Below are 17877 nucleotides of genomic sequence, written 5' to 3' on the forward strand. Positions count from 1 at the left end.
GTCACATCGGCAACCCCCTCCTCAAAGACGAGCTGATAAAAAAGCACAAGGACACACTTTTCTCTGCAGGATAAACAGGCGGCTGTTTTGTTATTCATTTTCATTGCACATAATGGTGGAGCCATTAATCCCATTTTGCAAGAAGATGGTGTGAAAAAGCGGCCTTGCCCTTCTTCGACATGTAAGAGTTTTTGCCAAATCCCAGCGGAATACGTGAGACTTGGGTGTGTGTGTGGATGGGGCGGATTAAGTGAGCGCCCACACATAGCCTTAGGCCACAGTTTGGAATGGGACGGGAGAGATTAGACAACAAGGTATGGTGCAAACAGGGGGAAAAGATGCAGTTTGGGTCAGCATGGCGGACCACCGTCTTTTATGGCAAACTGTAGTCTGATAACAATGCACGGACCTTATTGTGAATGCATGAGAAGAAATGATAAGGCTCCATGAAAAGCCACATGACATGAGATTAGTTTGCAAATTTAGCGTGGAGCCTGATTTCCATTGTGTGTGTTATTTGATTGATTTTTGGCAAAGTTGCTTCGATAAATTCATGAGGCGCATTGTAAAACTGCTTTGTCTACAAGCCACCATATGTTGACGTTGTAGCTTCAAAAACGGAGTAACTTGCACGAAGGAGGCCTCCAGGATTCAAGTTTGACAAGCCAAAGAGTGTGTTGACGGTGAGTTGTGTAAAGCTTTCCAAGAAATTTGCTATTCAGGGGTGATTCTCGGAACATTTTGCTTTGTTCTATATTTCAATGCAAATGTGCCCATCCTTAGTGTGAGGTACAGTATGTGCACTGTAAAAAACAGAACTTCAAGGCAAAAACTTCATTAAAATGTTGGGCAATTCAACTAAACATTTTACGTTTTGCTGTTGCCTTTGTAGCGTCCCCCAACTCAAATATATATGTAAAAATAATATTTTTGGAGCAAGCAATCATCTTGCTTTGTTGTACTAACAGTGAGTTCATAAATGACTGTTTTAGCCCCCGCCCCCAAAACAAATCTATTCAATTTATACTGTTCATATGTACACTTTTCACTTCTATCATGGCTTCTTTAATTAATGCTGCAATAATGAGCTGAAAGCAGCTGAAACACTGATTGGCAGGGAGAAATGACATACCGTAGGTTAGGTTATTACAAGTAATAGTTTAAAAAGCACAATAATTCATCACAAATATAAGTATGGACACCGCGGGGCGATATTTGATGAAAATAATAAGATTGACCCAATAGGCAAAAATAACCAAGACAAATCCAGTTGACAGAATGTTCCACCGCTGCATTATTTTTCCTCACTGCACTATTTTTCTGTCTTTTTCCCCAGCAAAAACTCCATCACCGCAACTGCCAAGTCCGACTAAGCGGCTCGCATGAAACATATGAAAATGAAATATGAAACAGTGTGTGTGATAAACTGGTAGATAATCATCTTTTCATTAAAACTTTCATCCCGAGTGACTTAAATATTCAAGGGGCCAATTACGGCGCTTTGTATCTCTTTCTCTCACACTCTGGCTATCCTTAACAAGAGTAGTCAGCTAGCTGGGGAGGGAAGGGCGTGTGGCTTGAGGGGTTGAGTGAGAGCATCATTATGGAGTGGTCCAGTGGAGGGAGGGAGGAATAGAGGGGGTGACCTACTGTCCCTCATTGGGGGAGACAGGGAGCAGCCGGCCTAATAATGTCAGGCTCTCCAAAACCTGGGATGGGAACAGGAGAAACGGGAGACGCTAGGACTTGCAATGCAGGTGCGATGGATGATGACGGATGGAGCCGAGTATAGATTTTCCACGCAGATAGTGGAAAGATGCTCGCATCCTGATGAGTGCCACAAATAGGGTGCACGGTTCTCTTGTATGTAGAGTGGGTGTTGTGTGCATGTGCGAGTGTATTAGCAGTCGGAGCAGTGAAGCCCACAGGCGATTCCTGTGTGAGCTTGCGATAAAAGGGGGGAAAGGGAGAGGAAGTACAATGGGGGGGTGAGAGGAGGAAGTTAGTTGGTTGGATGGGAGGGTGGGGGGGGGGGGGGGGGGGTTGGAGGAGAGGGGAGCGCTTCCTCTGTGCTTTAAAAAGCCTCTGGATCATGTCCCCGTCGGTCCTTCTCGTTCCACACACACATACACAGAGAATTCCTCACCCAAACGCCCCCCCCTCCCCTCTCAAAAAGAGTGTCTTGGCAGGGTAATTAAGAATGGCCTCTAAACACAGGCGTAAGGCAGCCACGCTCCAGATGAAAGTAAATGATTAAAATAATTACAGGCTGCGAGATGACGAGCCGGAGTGTGGGGTGGCCGCCGGACATTTGTCAGTAATTAGATAATTAATCTGAATGCAAATGATGAGCCCTAACGAAGCAGTCAAGCTGAACCGGCGACAACTGCCGTGAGTGAAACGGGAAGGGGGGGGGGGGGGGGGGGGGGGGGGTAGAAAAGGGATGGGAGGAAAAAGGGGCAAAACACATCTATATTGAGACTGTAAAATATCCACCCCGCTCAAAAATCAGCATGAAGACACTCCCAATCAAAAGGCAGCATTTGGATTTGGTTGCTCGTCGTTGACAGCTCCTGTTTCACTGTTTGGAGCTTTCAGCGATGGTGACAGGCAGGCTTGTTAAGAATATTCAAAAAAGCCTTGCATGAAGTGCGACATGCTCCTCTCCCAGGCAGCTGAAATGTCAAATGAAGGATAGCAATACAATGTGGCACCAGAGGAAGCAAACAGAGCACATCCTTAAATGTATGAGCAAATTGTGGATTTACTCCCTGGCTGCAAACACTCATTATTTCTCTGCATCATACACATCCATACTAAGATAATACAAGCGATGGCAGAATAAAAAAGGATCTAAGGATACTGGATCTTTGTGACTCAATAGTAGCCCTTGGCGGCCCACCGGGAATCTTCACAGAGCTCCAGATGGGCCACTCCGGGCCTGATTAGATGCATTTTGGACCCATTTCCAAATCGTCCTTGAGAAACTTTGTTAGGAGGGTCAAATAACAAGCAGGCGTGGATTCGCCATGATTCAACTGTCCAATAAACCGAAAATAATTATGCTGACTGAAAAAAATTCACGCAGCTTGCTCATAACACCTACAGACAGCGATTTGGATAAAACGACATATGTGAGAGTCAAGCACTCCTCCTGTTAGAACCAGTTAAACAACACATCAATTTAGCTGTTAAAAAGCCTTCAGAGGCAATGTTTTACCTGCCCACGTGTCATTAAAACGTAGACTGATGGCTCACTCATTGAGCTTGACATAATCATTGGAGACCACTGCTGCATGAAGGAATGTGGTGTATTTGTCTAACAAGTCTCAGCTGTACACACTGAGCAACAGCGTGACTATAATTTGTCCACGAGCGATATACGGTATGATCATTCATTTGACTATAAGATTGAGCGCTGCAAAATCTAAGTTGACAACAAGCCATTTTCCGTTGCTGGTATTTCTTATTTGAAAATATTTATTTCCATGAGTTAACTGATATCATCAGTTTCAGCAGAAAATGGCCATCACTGAACATGCATATATTTTTTTAAAGTAGGGGTGAGATTATAAACTCCATGTATTTTATTTGTGGTGCTCCAATACTGAGTCATAAATCATAAATTGATCCATAACCCACTTAATATACTTGGTTGTTAAACCTTTTAGTGCCATTTAAAAGCAATACTTCCTTCTGCCACAGGGTAGCGCTTATCTCGAATACATTGATGCTTTCGGTTAATTTCTATTGAGACTTTGTGATAAATAAGCCTGTATGAAATGAAAAAAAATCGTACAAAACATTGATGAAATCACTTGTCAGTATTGTTGAAATTTATGACGGAAGAGCAGTGTCAAAAAGACGTATGCGTGCTTAACCTTTTGTATCTGTTGTTTAACCACTCATATCTGGAACTTATATTTTGTGTGTGTGTGAGTCTGAAATGTGTGATTATGAAATTTTGTCATTGATTTTTTTTGAGTCGCAAAATGCAAATTGAGATGACGTCACGACAATCGACCAGGAAAAGTAAGTCAATATGTGAGTCATCCGGCGCAGGTGACAAGCAGAGACCAAAAATGGTGGATGCTAATGCTAAACCAATGGTGAATCTATTTGGACTTGTTTGCTGTCGCATGGCGTATGTTCACAGTTCCAAAGTATGGTCTCTCTGAGACACCGTAGTGAGCATGCTGCATTCATGTTACACCAGTAAAGAGCAACTCTCTCAAGGGGGCTTTAAATTCAAATAAATTATAAATTGAACATTCAGTCAGCAAAGTTGTTCCAGATCAATTTTCTTCCATTATTATTGACTGATTTAATATTTTTTTCAGTATCAAACAGTTCAGTTTCTCAAAAATGTTTAAATATGGACTGACTTAATTTTTATTTCTGTCGCTTTAAGTGTTTTTGTTTGTTTGTTTCAGACTAATCTTAAAACCCTGTAAAAAGTCAAGTTAACATTAGTTAAGTTACATAGCTTAAAGTGCTAATATTGGTGCAACTGAAATTCATGTTTTGGTTGCATAAAATGTATTTTAAAAATGTAAAATTCACTCAAAGTAATTTATTTCAGTTATCAAAATGTCAAATGTGACATTGTTATGTAATAATTAGTGTACTTATTTGTTGTATATGTAAAAATATCTATTTTATTGCCTGCACTGTTTCAGTGTACATGAGTTAAGAATATATTATAAACAGTAGATTGAGTGAAACACACTTCATATATGTACTACTTATCCAATTCTAATCATGCTAATCTTTGCATTCAACAAAATTCATTGCAGTGCTTTTCCCTTCGGTATGAGGCGTTACACACTGTTGTTGGAAAATATTCCCCTTGATATTATTATGGACTCAATTTTGTTAATTGTGATGTCATATAACAAAAATCTCCAGTATTTATTTAAGAACAGCTGCAGAAATACAAGACATTTGTCTGAACATGTCCACATTACTATAACGTTACAAACAGATCAAACTGATTCATCGGAGAAAATGTAGCCTACTTGACTTGTATTTCTCTAACAATGCAAGTCGATTTCTACACAGATGGTGTGAATTTCAATACCTTAAACTTAGCAACTAAAAGTGGGTAAAAAGACAATGAAAACAGAATACGCACAAAGAACTCTCGAAAGAAAACACTTCAAAATGCTAGAATAAACTGTAAATGCGGGAACAGCTCAAACATAATAGAAATAAGTGAGTGTATACATTTAACTGAATAAAGCAGGTCATGTCCTCTTAAGTGACATTTAATCAACATGTCAATGAACACAACATGTTTCCACGTTTATTTTACTCCACAACCAACTCAAATTGTTCAGCCTCCTGGAACTCTGCGTTCATCTTGGCCGAAAGCTCTTCCACCTCCGAAAGATCTATCTGCTGGACCTTCCTCCGGCTCTTCTTCTTTTTAGGCAAAGTCACCCCAGGAATGTCAAGGTCAAGACTGCAGTTCTCGGCGTCCGAAATGAAGGAACCTGGTCGAGATGAGGTGCTTGAAACCTCCAGGACCGTCCTCGTTCGGTCCATTTTCCGTCCCACCTCGGGAGTCAGCAGCGTCTCGAACCCGAAAAGTGTCTCTCGGGCGTCGGGGCTGTTGAAGGATCTGTCGCTGATCCTGGTGTAGGATCGACGCACTTTTTGCGACCACATTGCATCGCGCGGATCCTCCACAGGATGCTGGGGACGAACCTGGTCCGGCGTTGATGGCGGAAGGATCGGCGAAGGCACGACGGCCTCCTTCCTTGCACCGGAGGACTTCCTGCTTTCACGAACGGAACCAGGAGTGGAAATCTTTTGCTTTTTCCGTTCACTTCCCCCCGAGCGCCTCGGCGTGTTTTCTTTCTCTCGCTCAGATGCAGCAGTTGTTTTTCTGGGCACTATTTTTCTCACGGTAATGTGCCGCTTGACGGGAACATTGCTGTCGCGCGCCATGCTGTTTTCTGTATTTACCAAGGGAGACGTCAGTCGCGGGGACCTTCGCCGCTGCGACGACTCGTTTGATTTCTTAGAATCGGTCATCGTCTTGTGCCTCGGAGATATTCGTCCATTCACTCGATCTTCCATCCGATCGAAGGTACGGGTATTCCACTTTTTCGAGCAGAAAACGGCGAAAATGCAGTACAAGCACCAACACAGCAAGCAAAGTCCGCTCAAAATGCCCGCCCGAGTCGCTTGCAAAATACGTCATTCTATTTCCGGTGACGATTATACGCAGCGCCGACTACTTGTAACTTTTGCTGTGTAATCTGAGCAAGCGAGGCTAGAGCACGTCATTTATATTTATTATTCTTGATTAAAATAGCTCTCGAAAAAACAGAATGGAATATTTAATCGGCATACAGGGACCAGATTATGTTCTTGTCGCTGCCGATAATGTCGCACTCAACAGCTTCCTGCAGCTGAAACAAGGTATGTGACAATGTTAGCTTAGCATTATTACCCGAATACAAACTCACAGTATGCTAATATTGTTTTATTATCCCAAGCTCCCGAATTTCTTGAACGAAATGTTTCTGTCTGTCATATTTGACCGTAGCTTTTTATTCTGAAAGTACTCCCATTCATTTATATGTTTATCTAGCCAGCCCGGGTAAAACTGCACGCTTATGAATCGCATTTTTTTCTTATGCCGTCTTCCTTGCGTCTTTCAGCATTTGGAATTAGGTCGTGTGTCGTATTAATATATTGCATGTAGCTTCATCATAATGCCTCCAAAAGACAGACAAATTCTCACGAAAACAACAACGAAAGTGAAAGTCCTGGAGTTATTACATCCGTTCATGCAACACTATTCACCGAAACAAAAACCCTCATTTACCCAATTAAAATGAAATAACAGATATCAAGCAATATCATTAGTTGAATGATACCATAATAATTACTCATTTAATATTAATAGCTTTGAACAGGCCATAAAAAGAAATAATTTTACACCCTAACAAAAATATTGACTCGTGTGAAAAATAGAAACATTCGGAATATGTAATTACAAATTATAACTATTATAAGGTAATTTGTGTACATATCAAGAATTAATTTAAAGTAAATAAATATATTTTTGTTTTCTATTCAAATCTAATATTAATTGGATAATTAATAAGGTTCTCATTTATTATTTACTTAGTACTAAGCGGTGCAATTTAATATCTCTTGTAATCTGTCGCTTCTTTCTAATTGAGTTTTTTCTTACAGTGGTCTTGCCAACAGGCACTCAAACGTCTGAAATGTACTTTGTGGTTGTTAATCCCTCTCCTTACGTTTCAGATGATGACAAGATGTTCAAACTAAGTGAGAAGATCTTGCTGCTCTGTGTGGGAGAAGCAGGAGACACAGTGCAGTTTGCAGAGTATATTCAGAAGAATGTTCAGCTGTACAAAATGAGAAACGGTAAGATCTGTTTACTATTGGAATTGAAGTCTGTTTATGGAAGGTCTTGGTAGGAGTTAATTTTTCATTACTTTGGTTTGCAGGCTATGAACTTAGCCCAGCAGCTGCAGCAAACTTCACCAGAAAGAACCTTGCAGAGTACCTTCGAAGCAGGGTAAATCCACTCAGCAATCCTATTTTTAATTTAATTTAGTTTTTTAAGAAGAAGGTAGGACTGGTGAAATATTGTATATAGGGAGAGCATGGTAATCCCTCACAGCATACAAGCCTATTCATTTCAAGGTAACTGCCATACTTATTGTTTATTGTTATTTTTCTTACAATGATTTATACAAATATTTACTGTAATCTTGAGTTCACTACTTTGAGATTTGTTTAATGCTGGATTGTAACTTTATTGCAAAAAGAGCACATTTACTTTTATGTAATTCAAGATAAATAATACCACTTAAACTTACTGTTTTACAGTCTGGTCAAATTATTGAAGGTTCTAATTTGGAAATAGGCTGTTTATGTATAGATGAACTGCTAATTGCATATATTTGGTTCTAAATTAAATCTATATCAAAATTTGCGATTATAAAACTTCACTGTACTGCATACAGCGTCTCAAAAGTAAAACTGGAAACATGTTCCAAAGAAAATAAAACATCAAATCCTTGTAATTTATTAGCCTTCACTAAAACATGTTATGCAGTAGCAGCCTCTGACCAAGTGTGCGTAACAGATTGGTTTAATTTAAATTGATATTTTGATCATTTCATAATTTATTTTTGTTGTCTTTGCTGCATTTTTTAATGTGTTAAGTTTAAGAGTGCCACTGCATTTTCACCAGTTTTCATGTAAACCGATGATGACTTTTTACCTAAATTGGTTGAAGATGTTTCTCCCTCTCAGACTGCATTTTGCAGAGTGTTAAGCCACTGAAAAGCAAACGCGCAACCTATTGATGTTGACTCATGCTAACGTTTGACTTAAGTTATCTTTTTTAGAACTGTTTTGGAAAAAAAACATCATTTGCAGATGTCGTGACGCCTACACTAATTTGTTAGGAGTTGTGCAGCTGCTTCCTTTCACAATAGCAGAAGCGTGAAAATAATTACAAAAAACAATTAGTGCGGCCGGGAAGGGAATGTGGGACACATCGAGCCAGGGATAGGGTTGGCGTAGTGGGAGGAGGGGCTGGGTTGGCGGAGGGAGGCTGTTGGTGTCCCAGCGGGGACAACTTACACTCAGAAGCCCCACACTGTACAGAATGGAGTGTGAGAACTAGGAGAAGTCAATGTACACATGGCTTTAAATTCTCCAGTGCACCAGGGAATTACTGAATCATTCCAAAAGGGTGTCATATTTCACTCTACCTGTAAACCATGATCTCATCTATAAATTCAAATGCCACTTTTTTGTTTTCCTCTCATCCATTTAATTAATTTTATGATAAGGTACCTGAAGGCAGGCTCTGACGTATTGTCAAGCTCTACCCTCCCAAAAATGCTCATGGAAGAATACCCAAGATACCGTATTTTCCGCACTATAAGGCGCACCGGATTATAAGGCGCACTCTCAATTAAGGACATATTTTAAAACTTTTTCCATATATAAGGCGCACCGGATACTCAAAGTAATAAAAATAATAACTCAAATAATAACTCAAAACTCTCAATAGCATAATAACTCAATGTCAATATGGCCAACCTTCTTCAACTGTAAACACACAAAAGAAACAGTTAAAGCTTACTTTATCAGGACATTCCCCATCTACCAATCCCAATCTCAATATTCACCCATATATAAGGCACACCTAATTATAAGGTGCACCTCCAGCTTTTTTTTTTTTTTTTTTTTTTAAAGGCTTTTAGGTGTGTCTTATAGTGCGGAAAATACGGTACTACAACTGGCTGCCCAAAAAACAAGGGATAGAAAAGAGGCATGGGTCGATTAGGTTAAATTTACACCTTTATACAATAGAAGCTATAAAATGCATACTGTTCAAAACTAAATTGCTCTTTGGAAATGAGAGGATATTCACCTAAAAAGAATCCTCGATTTGCACATGGAAGAGGGCTTCAGCATCATTTGTATTCAGTCAAGGTTGGAAAATGTTGAGCTGAATAACATTTTTATTCATGTCTTGTCATACGCTGCAAGGGAATCTTTATTTTTTGTGCCTCTTGGTTACGACTTTGGCTTTGTGAGTGCTGGATTCATCAATGCTGCATTCTCGGGAGTGCTGAGAAACCAAATCCAAAGCATTTTTTTTTCCCAACCAGCATCCCACACCTTCCTCCAGCTATGTTTCCTCACACATTCGGCAACCTCCAGAGTATTCGGACGTTTGCAAATTTTGTTGGATTAAGAGTTTTTTTCATGTTATCTCTCAGTCCGTTTTGACTATAAGGTCTTTAAGATCTTGAGCATCAATATTTCACGATCAATTTTCTTTTGTTTTAATTTTGGCTCTCCAAATTGTTTATGAACTATTGGAAATGAGGACAAAATAAAAAAAAAGCTCAATTGGTGAACTCCCTCTTATTTCCGCACTGTATCTGCCCAAATCTGCATTCTGTACTGCACTAATGAACTCACTGTTTAAAATGGTTGGCAGAAGAAAACATCGTTAAGTATCGATTTATATGAAGCTGCCTGTAGTCCTAACCTTTTATTCATTTGATGTCTGGGCAATTGTCCCAGATATTTGAGAATCGGTTTTAATTAATTTGATTAAATCACAGCAGATTCATATCTTGCCACATCCAAAAAAAAAGAAGGATTTATCAAGATAACGATTTGTTTTCTATCCCAATTGTTACTCCTCGATCCTCAAGTCATTATTTGAGTGCCCCGCCCCCTCCCCAAAAATGATCACCGCTCTGCCAGCGTATCCAAAGCCCTAGGATAAAAACTACAGGCTGATAAATTAATCAGCGCTATATTGTTAATTCGTATGGCCCTGTTCCCGCAGGATACATTCCAGATGAGTTCTATAGACTGAGAGATGTCATACTTCAGTGACTGCCGACCTCCGGGAGGTGTAGTTAACTCTCGTCAGCGGAGCATGTCTGAACGGAGGAGGCCCGACTCGGTTTACGTAGCGCCGTTCTTACCAAGCTGACTTCCAGGAAAACAACTAGGCCGCGTTATTAACCTCTGGAGAACTGCATTTACTCCAGCTTCGGGGAGCAGGGAGAGCCAGAGAGAAGCGAAACAAAGAGAAAAAAATTGGCGGTAAACATAATCACCTGAGGCTTTGACAAGTCCGCATCAGTAATGAGGCGCAGGATTCAGCGCAGAGAGAAATACAAGTCGAAGTGCCGTCGAATCCTCTCTTCTGCTGAGTTTTGAAGCTTTGTTATTGAATAGAAAAGTCGATTCAACAGAGGCAGCTGCTGAATTTGGGTCCTTGAACTCATTCAATCCCAAAGACGTACATGCTTGTTTGTTTCTTCTTCTTTTTCCCCCAAGAGTCCAGATATTCAATCCCAGTTATTTATATTCATATATTTTTTAAGTATTTAGCTAAATGAGGGCCTACAAATTGGTGAATTAAGAAATTATTAATTAATGTTTAAGGTCTTAAACTAATAGATTATTTTAGGGACAAAAATTGCTAAAGAAATTAGTTGTGAAAGTACTAATTATGTACTAATTATTTACATCAAACATTCAATGATAGTTGACATTTTCATGACATTTTCATTGATAGTGGAAACAGAAATTGTAGCAATTAAACATGACTAGAATAGTTCAGGGCACTATAACACGAATTTAGGGCAACCCTCAACAGTGATTAAAGAGAACCCTTACAATATAGATAGCTCCAGTGACCTGTTCCATAAAGCAACAGTTAGCCTCGCCACGGCCGCGTTCTACAGCTGGGCCCATATTTGTTGATGATACATTTCTAGCGCGGGCACACAATGGGCACAAATAATTACTGGCACCATATTGCACACAGCTCAACAGCTCCCGCACAGATGAACAATTAATACAACAGATTGAGGAGAAATGCCAATAAAGACAACGTGCCCCGGGGCAGGGTGCAAAATGAGGGGAGTGGGTGACGGGGGAAGGGGAAAAAAAAGAGCTGAAACTTAGAAGAAGACTTTGAATTTTGTTTGTGCTCTTGGATTTTCCTAAATATTTTCAGTTGTCTTTTGGAAGGTTAAAGGTAACACGTAGCTCTCATTATTGACTCATTCAATAACATCCACGTGTTAACTGTTTTTTTTTTTGTTTTTTTTTGGTATTCCAAGTTGGATGCCATCCACAAGTGAACTCGAAGAGGCAAGAGTTTGCAGCCGTTTTAGAGCGTTTGCACATAACATCGAAAAAATGCACTTTCATCACGCGCCGCCTGATTGCCTTTTTGTTGTCGACAACGTGACTCATGTCGAAGGACTTTGACCCATTATTTAAAAGGAAAAGGCGGCTTGACTTGTGTGGAGCCCGTGGCTGTGTGCTTGGAGCCGGCCATTTCAAACAAATCGGACAGGTCCAAAGATGACTTGGAAGAGTAAGGAGGAAAATAAGGACGTTCCGCAATTAATGGGAGGAGCTGTGTGGCATGTCAGTTTATGCGATGATATTCAGCTGTGTCAAAAAAGAAAGCATTGGAACGTCAAATCATTTTATGATTGCAACATTAGTTTCAGCATGTTCATCAACGTGCATGCGCACACTATGTTATTTGATATAGGATGAAGAAATTAATTTAAAATGACTGTCATTTTGTCATTTTATTAACATACAGCATGTGGTTTAATTGGGAAGCTATGATCTATGTAACCACTTATACTCACATTTTTGTAAAGTTCACCCAAATTGAGGTGGTGGTGGGGGGGGGCAACTTATAAGTGCATGGACTTGTACTCAGAGGAATACAGTTATATATGTGTGAGATTTCCGACAGCTTACCTGGGTTTTCTGAAGTGACCGCAACAAAAACAAAACAACCGAGACAACTGCATATAAGAAACACACTTGGGTGTCATTGTATCTCATCGCTCCTGGATGGATAATATGTGCTGAATTTGGAGTTATCACTAAGTATTATAGAACATTCATCCTTTTGTCTTTTCGGTTTGTGCATTAATACAAATGTGTTATATTGTTTGTCAATGCGAACCGAGGTGTGAGTTCAGGTGGCGGGGTTAACAAGGTGCCTTTGAGGTGACATGGGAAGGTTATTTTGATGCCAGGTTTGTATTATTGTTACTTTGTAACCAGTGAGGCAGGTGTCTGGTGGGTGGGGGTGATGCCACTGGGGCGTTCGCAGTCTCACAGAGGAGTAAAGGAGCACGTAGAAACACCCGCATGCACGATATTCAGGCCGTACCTGCTGCGCACCAACTCGCGCACACACAATTCTGCTTTCGAGTGTGTGTGTGTTTGTGTGAGGCCATTATTAACACTCAAACTAAAGCCCGCTCCACAGGGGATATAACAATCATCCCCCTCGTGGCAAATATAACGCCAACACTAGTCACAGAAATAAGCAGGTCAAATGCGAGCTAAATTGAAATGACAGGGCAGGTGTGGTGATCGTAACCCGCCCGGATCGAATGAATCACCTGGCTGCGAGACAGTATTATTATTGTTTTGTTTTTCTTTTTGCTTCTATTCCAACCCCCTTTTTCTCTGTCAAGCATTTAGGCTTCAAGATGTTTTGGAGCCCCGCAAATTGTGTTTTTTAATTGAGGAAAGAAATTAGGGTACTGGAGGGAGAGAAGAGGCTGGAAGCGTGGAAGATGTAATTTCTAAAGATGGAGAAGGGGGTGCAAGAGAAACGACTTTAGAAGTTTTTAATGAGCCCTGGCGTGACTCGGGGGCTCGGGGTGAAGGCAGCGGGAGAGGGGCGGGGGGCGAGCAAGCGAGCGAAGAAACCAAGAGGGAGGGCAAGTGCGATGGAGGAGGCAACAGGGGTGCTGACTTCCAGCAGATGTCACACTGCGAGTGACTAACCCCCCCAAAGAAACACGCATTTGCACGCTTTTGCCCCATGTCCTTCTTTCACAATCCAGAAATTGAATGAAAATGCTTCCTAGTATGTATGTCACGCAAAAAATGGAAAATAAATCCATACACCACAGCATAACTGTATACGAGTTTTAATAAATCAGGTACCATGAAATGTATCTAACAATATATCGCCTGCGACTGTCTAATCAAACTTTTCTAATTTTAAGGGGCTAAATGTAGCTCGGCTTCTGCAGATTGAGGGAAGAGGCGCAGTTTTAAAAATACACACATTTGAGTTTTCATGAGAGTAGGGCTGTAACTAACAATTGATGAATGATAATAAAAAAATCCATAATAAAATAGTCATCATTTTTAGTCAACAGCACGTAGAAAAATGTGGTCCCCAACCACTGGTCGTGGTCCGTGGATCAACGGGTACCGGGTCGCATGAGCTGCACACTAAATAATGATCTTTTGGAACTGATTTAGTTTATTCTTTAACAGTTAATTTGTTTGTACTTTGTTTGGCTTGATCTTTGTTTTTTGGCGCCGCCTCTGGCTGCTGTTGATATTACATTTTGTGGTGAGGAAGGATGACATGGCTTCAATTGAGAGCATTCTCTTGTCGGCGACGCACACGTTCTGTCTCTGTGAAACTGGCCCACGAGTGTGTGCAAGTTGTACTTTCCTTGTAAGAATGTGTCATTTATGATAATATGGCCAAAATTAGTTTCTTGATCCGACAACTTGTGACTTTGGAAATCATGCTAGCTCATGCTAGTTCTTATCTTCAGCAGGTTATATGGTGCTGCCTTGTTTGCGTTTAGCTCGTTGTGTCAGGTATTTCTTCCTGGTTAACCGTGAGCTCATTTTTTATGCGCACTTTATATTGTCCATTTGAAAAAAGTTCGAGGACCACTGGCTTCAAGGATGAACTTCACAGCTTTTTGCAGTTAGTCTAAGCTGTTTATCACAGCTGAGCAGAAATGCACATGGACCCACAGAAATGTAGTGTATGTTGAGACATCAGCTCCAAGGCTGATCTTGGGCCGCTTTCACCCTCTCCTTTCTTCAGACACCATATCATGTCAACCTGTTGCTAGCGGGCTATGACGACGCGGACGGGCCGGGTCTCTACTACATGGACTACCTCTCGTCGCTGGCCAAGGCCCCATTTGCCGCCCACGGCTACGGCGCCTTCCTCACACTCTCTATCCTTGACCGCTACTACAGACCAGGTGTGTGTTGGATCGCTACTTCGCACATGTTTCGTCTCCTGTTTTTCACACTCCACCATCCTTGCGTTACTTCCAGATCTGACCAGAGAGGAAGCGGTGGATGTCTTGAAGAAATGCATCGAAGAAGTTAGTTTTCCAACATTTCAAACTGCTTTTTTATACCATAACTTTTCGGGAAATCGATCAATTGCCACTTCTCGGTTAATTACGTTTTACTCGATTTGTTCTGATGCCGTTGTTGTTTCCGCTTCCACCAGCTGGACAGGCGCTTCCTCCTCAATCTCCCCTCCTTCACCGTCCGTTTGATTGACAAGGAGGGCATTCATGACCTGGAGAAGCTCTCTCCCAACAAGTGACTGTTCCCGGCTTAGCTACCAGCAAATCACAACCTTTTTTTTTTTTTCTACCGCTGTCCTCCTTGTTCTTTCTGTTCCAATAAAAAGTGACGCGCAGTTGAGATATACAACTCGTCCCTGTGGTGCTTTTTGCTATGTTCTCTAGTTTACTCATCTGCAACATGGAACGAGAACACGCTCCTGGCTGTGTACTTTTGCACTTGAATTCAATCACTGTGCTGTGGACACTTGCTCATGCTGGTGCACATGCAAAAAAAAAAAAAATGTGTGTGTTGGGGGTGGGGGGGGACTAAAACCATTTTAGAAACACAAGTACATGAAAAGGACAGATATGCTGTAAGGTGTAAGGCATGAACCACTACACTCACCGTTTGTTTGGAATCTTGTGAACATATGATGTATGATTGTTATCATTTGTCAGTTCCTTTTTCTGGGACTTTGATTCAGTCTTCAACTGTTTCGGAAATACATATACTGTATATATGTGTGTAGGGTGTATAAACAAAAGCATAACTCTCCTAATTTGGATCTGTATCATACCCTATTTAACCACATCATCTTAATATAATTACTCTACATCAGTAGTACATTACAGCTGTCAAGTTTAATTGAAGTAATACTCAACTATTTTAATAATCAGGTAAATATTTAGAGGTATTGTTTAACATCAAACTGTCCAAATCTTCTGATTTCAGCCTCTCAACAGTACAGTAGATAATAATGGTAATAATAATAATCATAATGATGATGGTGAGGTGAAATTTAACACACTAAAACAAAATGAGTATCATTATCCCCATAACAATATGGCCTCTAAATTTTAATTATTGAGAAAGTACCATTTTAGCTGTCATATTTTTAAATGCATATACTTCATGAACACTCTTGGGAACTTTTTGAAAACTTTCTTTTAAAACTTTATTCATATAATTTGCATTACAATAGCTATGGATAGTTCATATCAAATGTAGCCCGAAGCATTGAAGGGGCTGCCAAAAATCTTGCCTTTATTAATATTCCTCTTTTCTTAGAATTACGCAAGCATGTGAAATGACATGTTTGTGCATTCATGTTTTTTTCAACTTAAGGTTGAGTTTATTAAGACAATCATTTGATTGTATTCAAGGGGCCACATTCTGTTCATGGTTTCCCTTAGGGATTTTATGACTAGGAAAGCTATATAAAAGCACACTGGATATAAACAGTCTATATGATAGAGATAAATAAGACCATGAAAAATGATTTAAAAATATTTTTCCCCACCATTTACGTGACCTAAAACTGTTATACAAATTTTTAATAACACATTGATTTTGAATTTAGAAATTATGGAAAAACGGCAATAATTTTTTTTAACTCATTCAGTGCCAGCGCAATAGAAGTATAACTTTAACGTCTATAGCCGTCATTGGCAGTCCATGAATTAAATGTTCTTCCACCGTATGTCAGAATAAGTCAGTTATGTATGTCATTTTTATGTTTTGATATCTTTTAATGGCTGTATAGTCACAAGCAACATTAACTCAATCAACGCCAGCCCTGTAAAAAATGGATCGACCGCTAAGTGCTAAAAAATTTAGCAAGAAAGTCGACAAATATTTCCCCCCTCAAACATAATACAACGTTGGGTGGAATCTGACTTCCAAACGTTGGGTCTGACACCAGTAATTTTACAAGTACTTTCCAAATATTTTTATAGATATTTATATAGATTTAAAACCAGGACAAGCCAGTGACGCCACTGAATAGACTTTGTGTGTGTGCGCGCACGCGTGTGTGTGGCTCCATCGTCGTCTCGCCTCCCCAATCCACAGACAGGTGATTAATAAACATTAAACAATCCCTCCTCTCTCAAACACACCGGAATCTTCTTGACGGGAAGAGCAGCATATGTTTGCCTGCAGGCACACACACGGAGATGGGGAGCGGCCCTGCTGAGTGTCAGATAGGGGTGTGTGTGGGGGGGGGGGGGGGGGGCGAGGGGGGGGGGGGGGGGGCTGGGAGAGTGGCTGATGGAGGAGGAGAGCGAAGGTTAGGTTACTGAGAGGAGTAATGAGATGTGAGGAGAGCGAGCGAGATAAGACAGGTATCGGAGAGGATGCGCGCGGCCTCTGGAAAGCTGGAATAGCGTTTGGCGGACCAGGAGAGGTGGTCCATGGGAAATCGGCGGCTCACAAACAGATGGTTTGAGAGATGAATCTGAGTCGGATGGCTTATTGGACTCGGGGGGTCAAACCTCTGCATGTGCCCACCCAGGCTTTGTGTTCAAGGCTGCAGATGGAGCGGAGGCCCCTTGAGTCCCTTTTAGGCCCCCTCAGTTTTACCGCAGTCACCATTTTTTGAAGACTTTGAACTCATTCAATCCCAAAGACAGGTTTTTAAGATTCCAGACATGAAATCATCATCTCAGATACTTATTTATATACAGTATATATTTTTTTAATTTTGTCCACCTGTGTGGTTAGTCGTGCATAAGATTGGCTTGTACTAAATGAATTAAGAAATAAAGTACTGTAATCATTACTTTAAGTAATTAAGAACTAAAGATATCAATCACTCTATACATGAAAGTAATCAATTACTTAGCTAGTTTAAGTACTCATGTAATTGAGTACTTTAGGTAATGTGGTAATTGGTTAATTAGTGCTTTACCCCCTAAGGTAATCAATTACTTTTGTTTATACAAAGTAATCCATTACTTTATTACTTAACTCCTTTTGGCTAAAGGTGGGGTCTTTACATTTTTGGTACTTAAGTGATTACTTAGTACTAAATTTAGGTTTATGGTTAATTTAGTACCTTACTACTAAAGTACTAAAGGGAACAACTACTTTTGGTACCAAAAAAAAAAACAATTACTTCAGTACCTAAAGTACTTCGTACCTTAAATAGTTATTACTTTTGTACTTTTCGTACTC

At 40.4% G+C, this 17877-nt stretch overlaps 2 protein-coding genes across 2 annotated transcripts; one reads left to right on the plus strand and one right to left on the minus strand.

The window, feature by feature from the left end:
• Positions 1-4887: 4887 nt before the first annotated feature.
• On the minus strand, positions 4888-6184 carry cdca5 (cell division cycle associated 5). The gene has a single exon (XM_088405463.1). It carries the CDS (start codon positions 6082-6084, stop codon positions 5311-5313), a length of 774 nt encoding a protein of 257 aa, XP_088261589.1. The 5' UTR covers positions 6085-6184; the 3' UTR covers positions 4888-5310.
• A 44-nt stretch (positions 6185-6228) lies between these two features.
• Positions 6229-15069, plus strand: psmb2 (proteasome 20S subunit beta 2). Its single transcript, XM_088405464.1, has 6 exons — positions 6229-6429; positions 7285-7407; positions 7491-7561; positions 14441-14603; positions 14680-14729; positions 14861-15069. The coding sequence occupies exons 1-6, from the start codon at positions 6339-6341 to the stop codon at positions 14957-14959; spliced, it is 597 nt and encodes a 198-aa protein (XP_088261590.1). The 5' UTR covers positions 6229-6338; the 3' UTR covers positions 14960-15069.
• Positions 15070-17877: the final 2808 nt, after the last annotated feature.

Source organism: Hippichthys cyanospilos, chromosome 21 (genome assembly GCF_059441005.1).
Source record: "Hippichthys cyanospilos isolate Australia breed blue-spotted pipefish chromosome 21, RoL_Hcya_1.0, whole genome shotgun sequence".
In the NCBI taxonomy this organism is placed as follows: domain Eukaryota; kingdom Metazoa; phylum Chordata; class Actinopteri; order Syngnathiformes; family Syngnathidae; genus Hippichthys; species Hippichthys cyanospilos.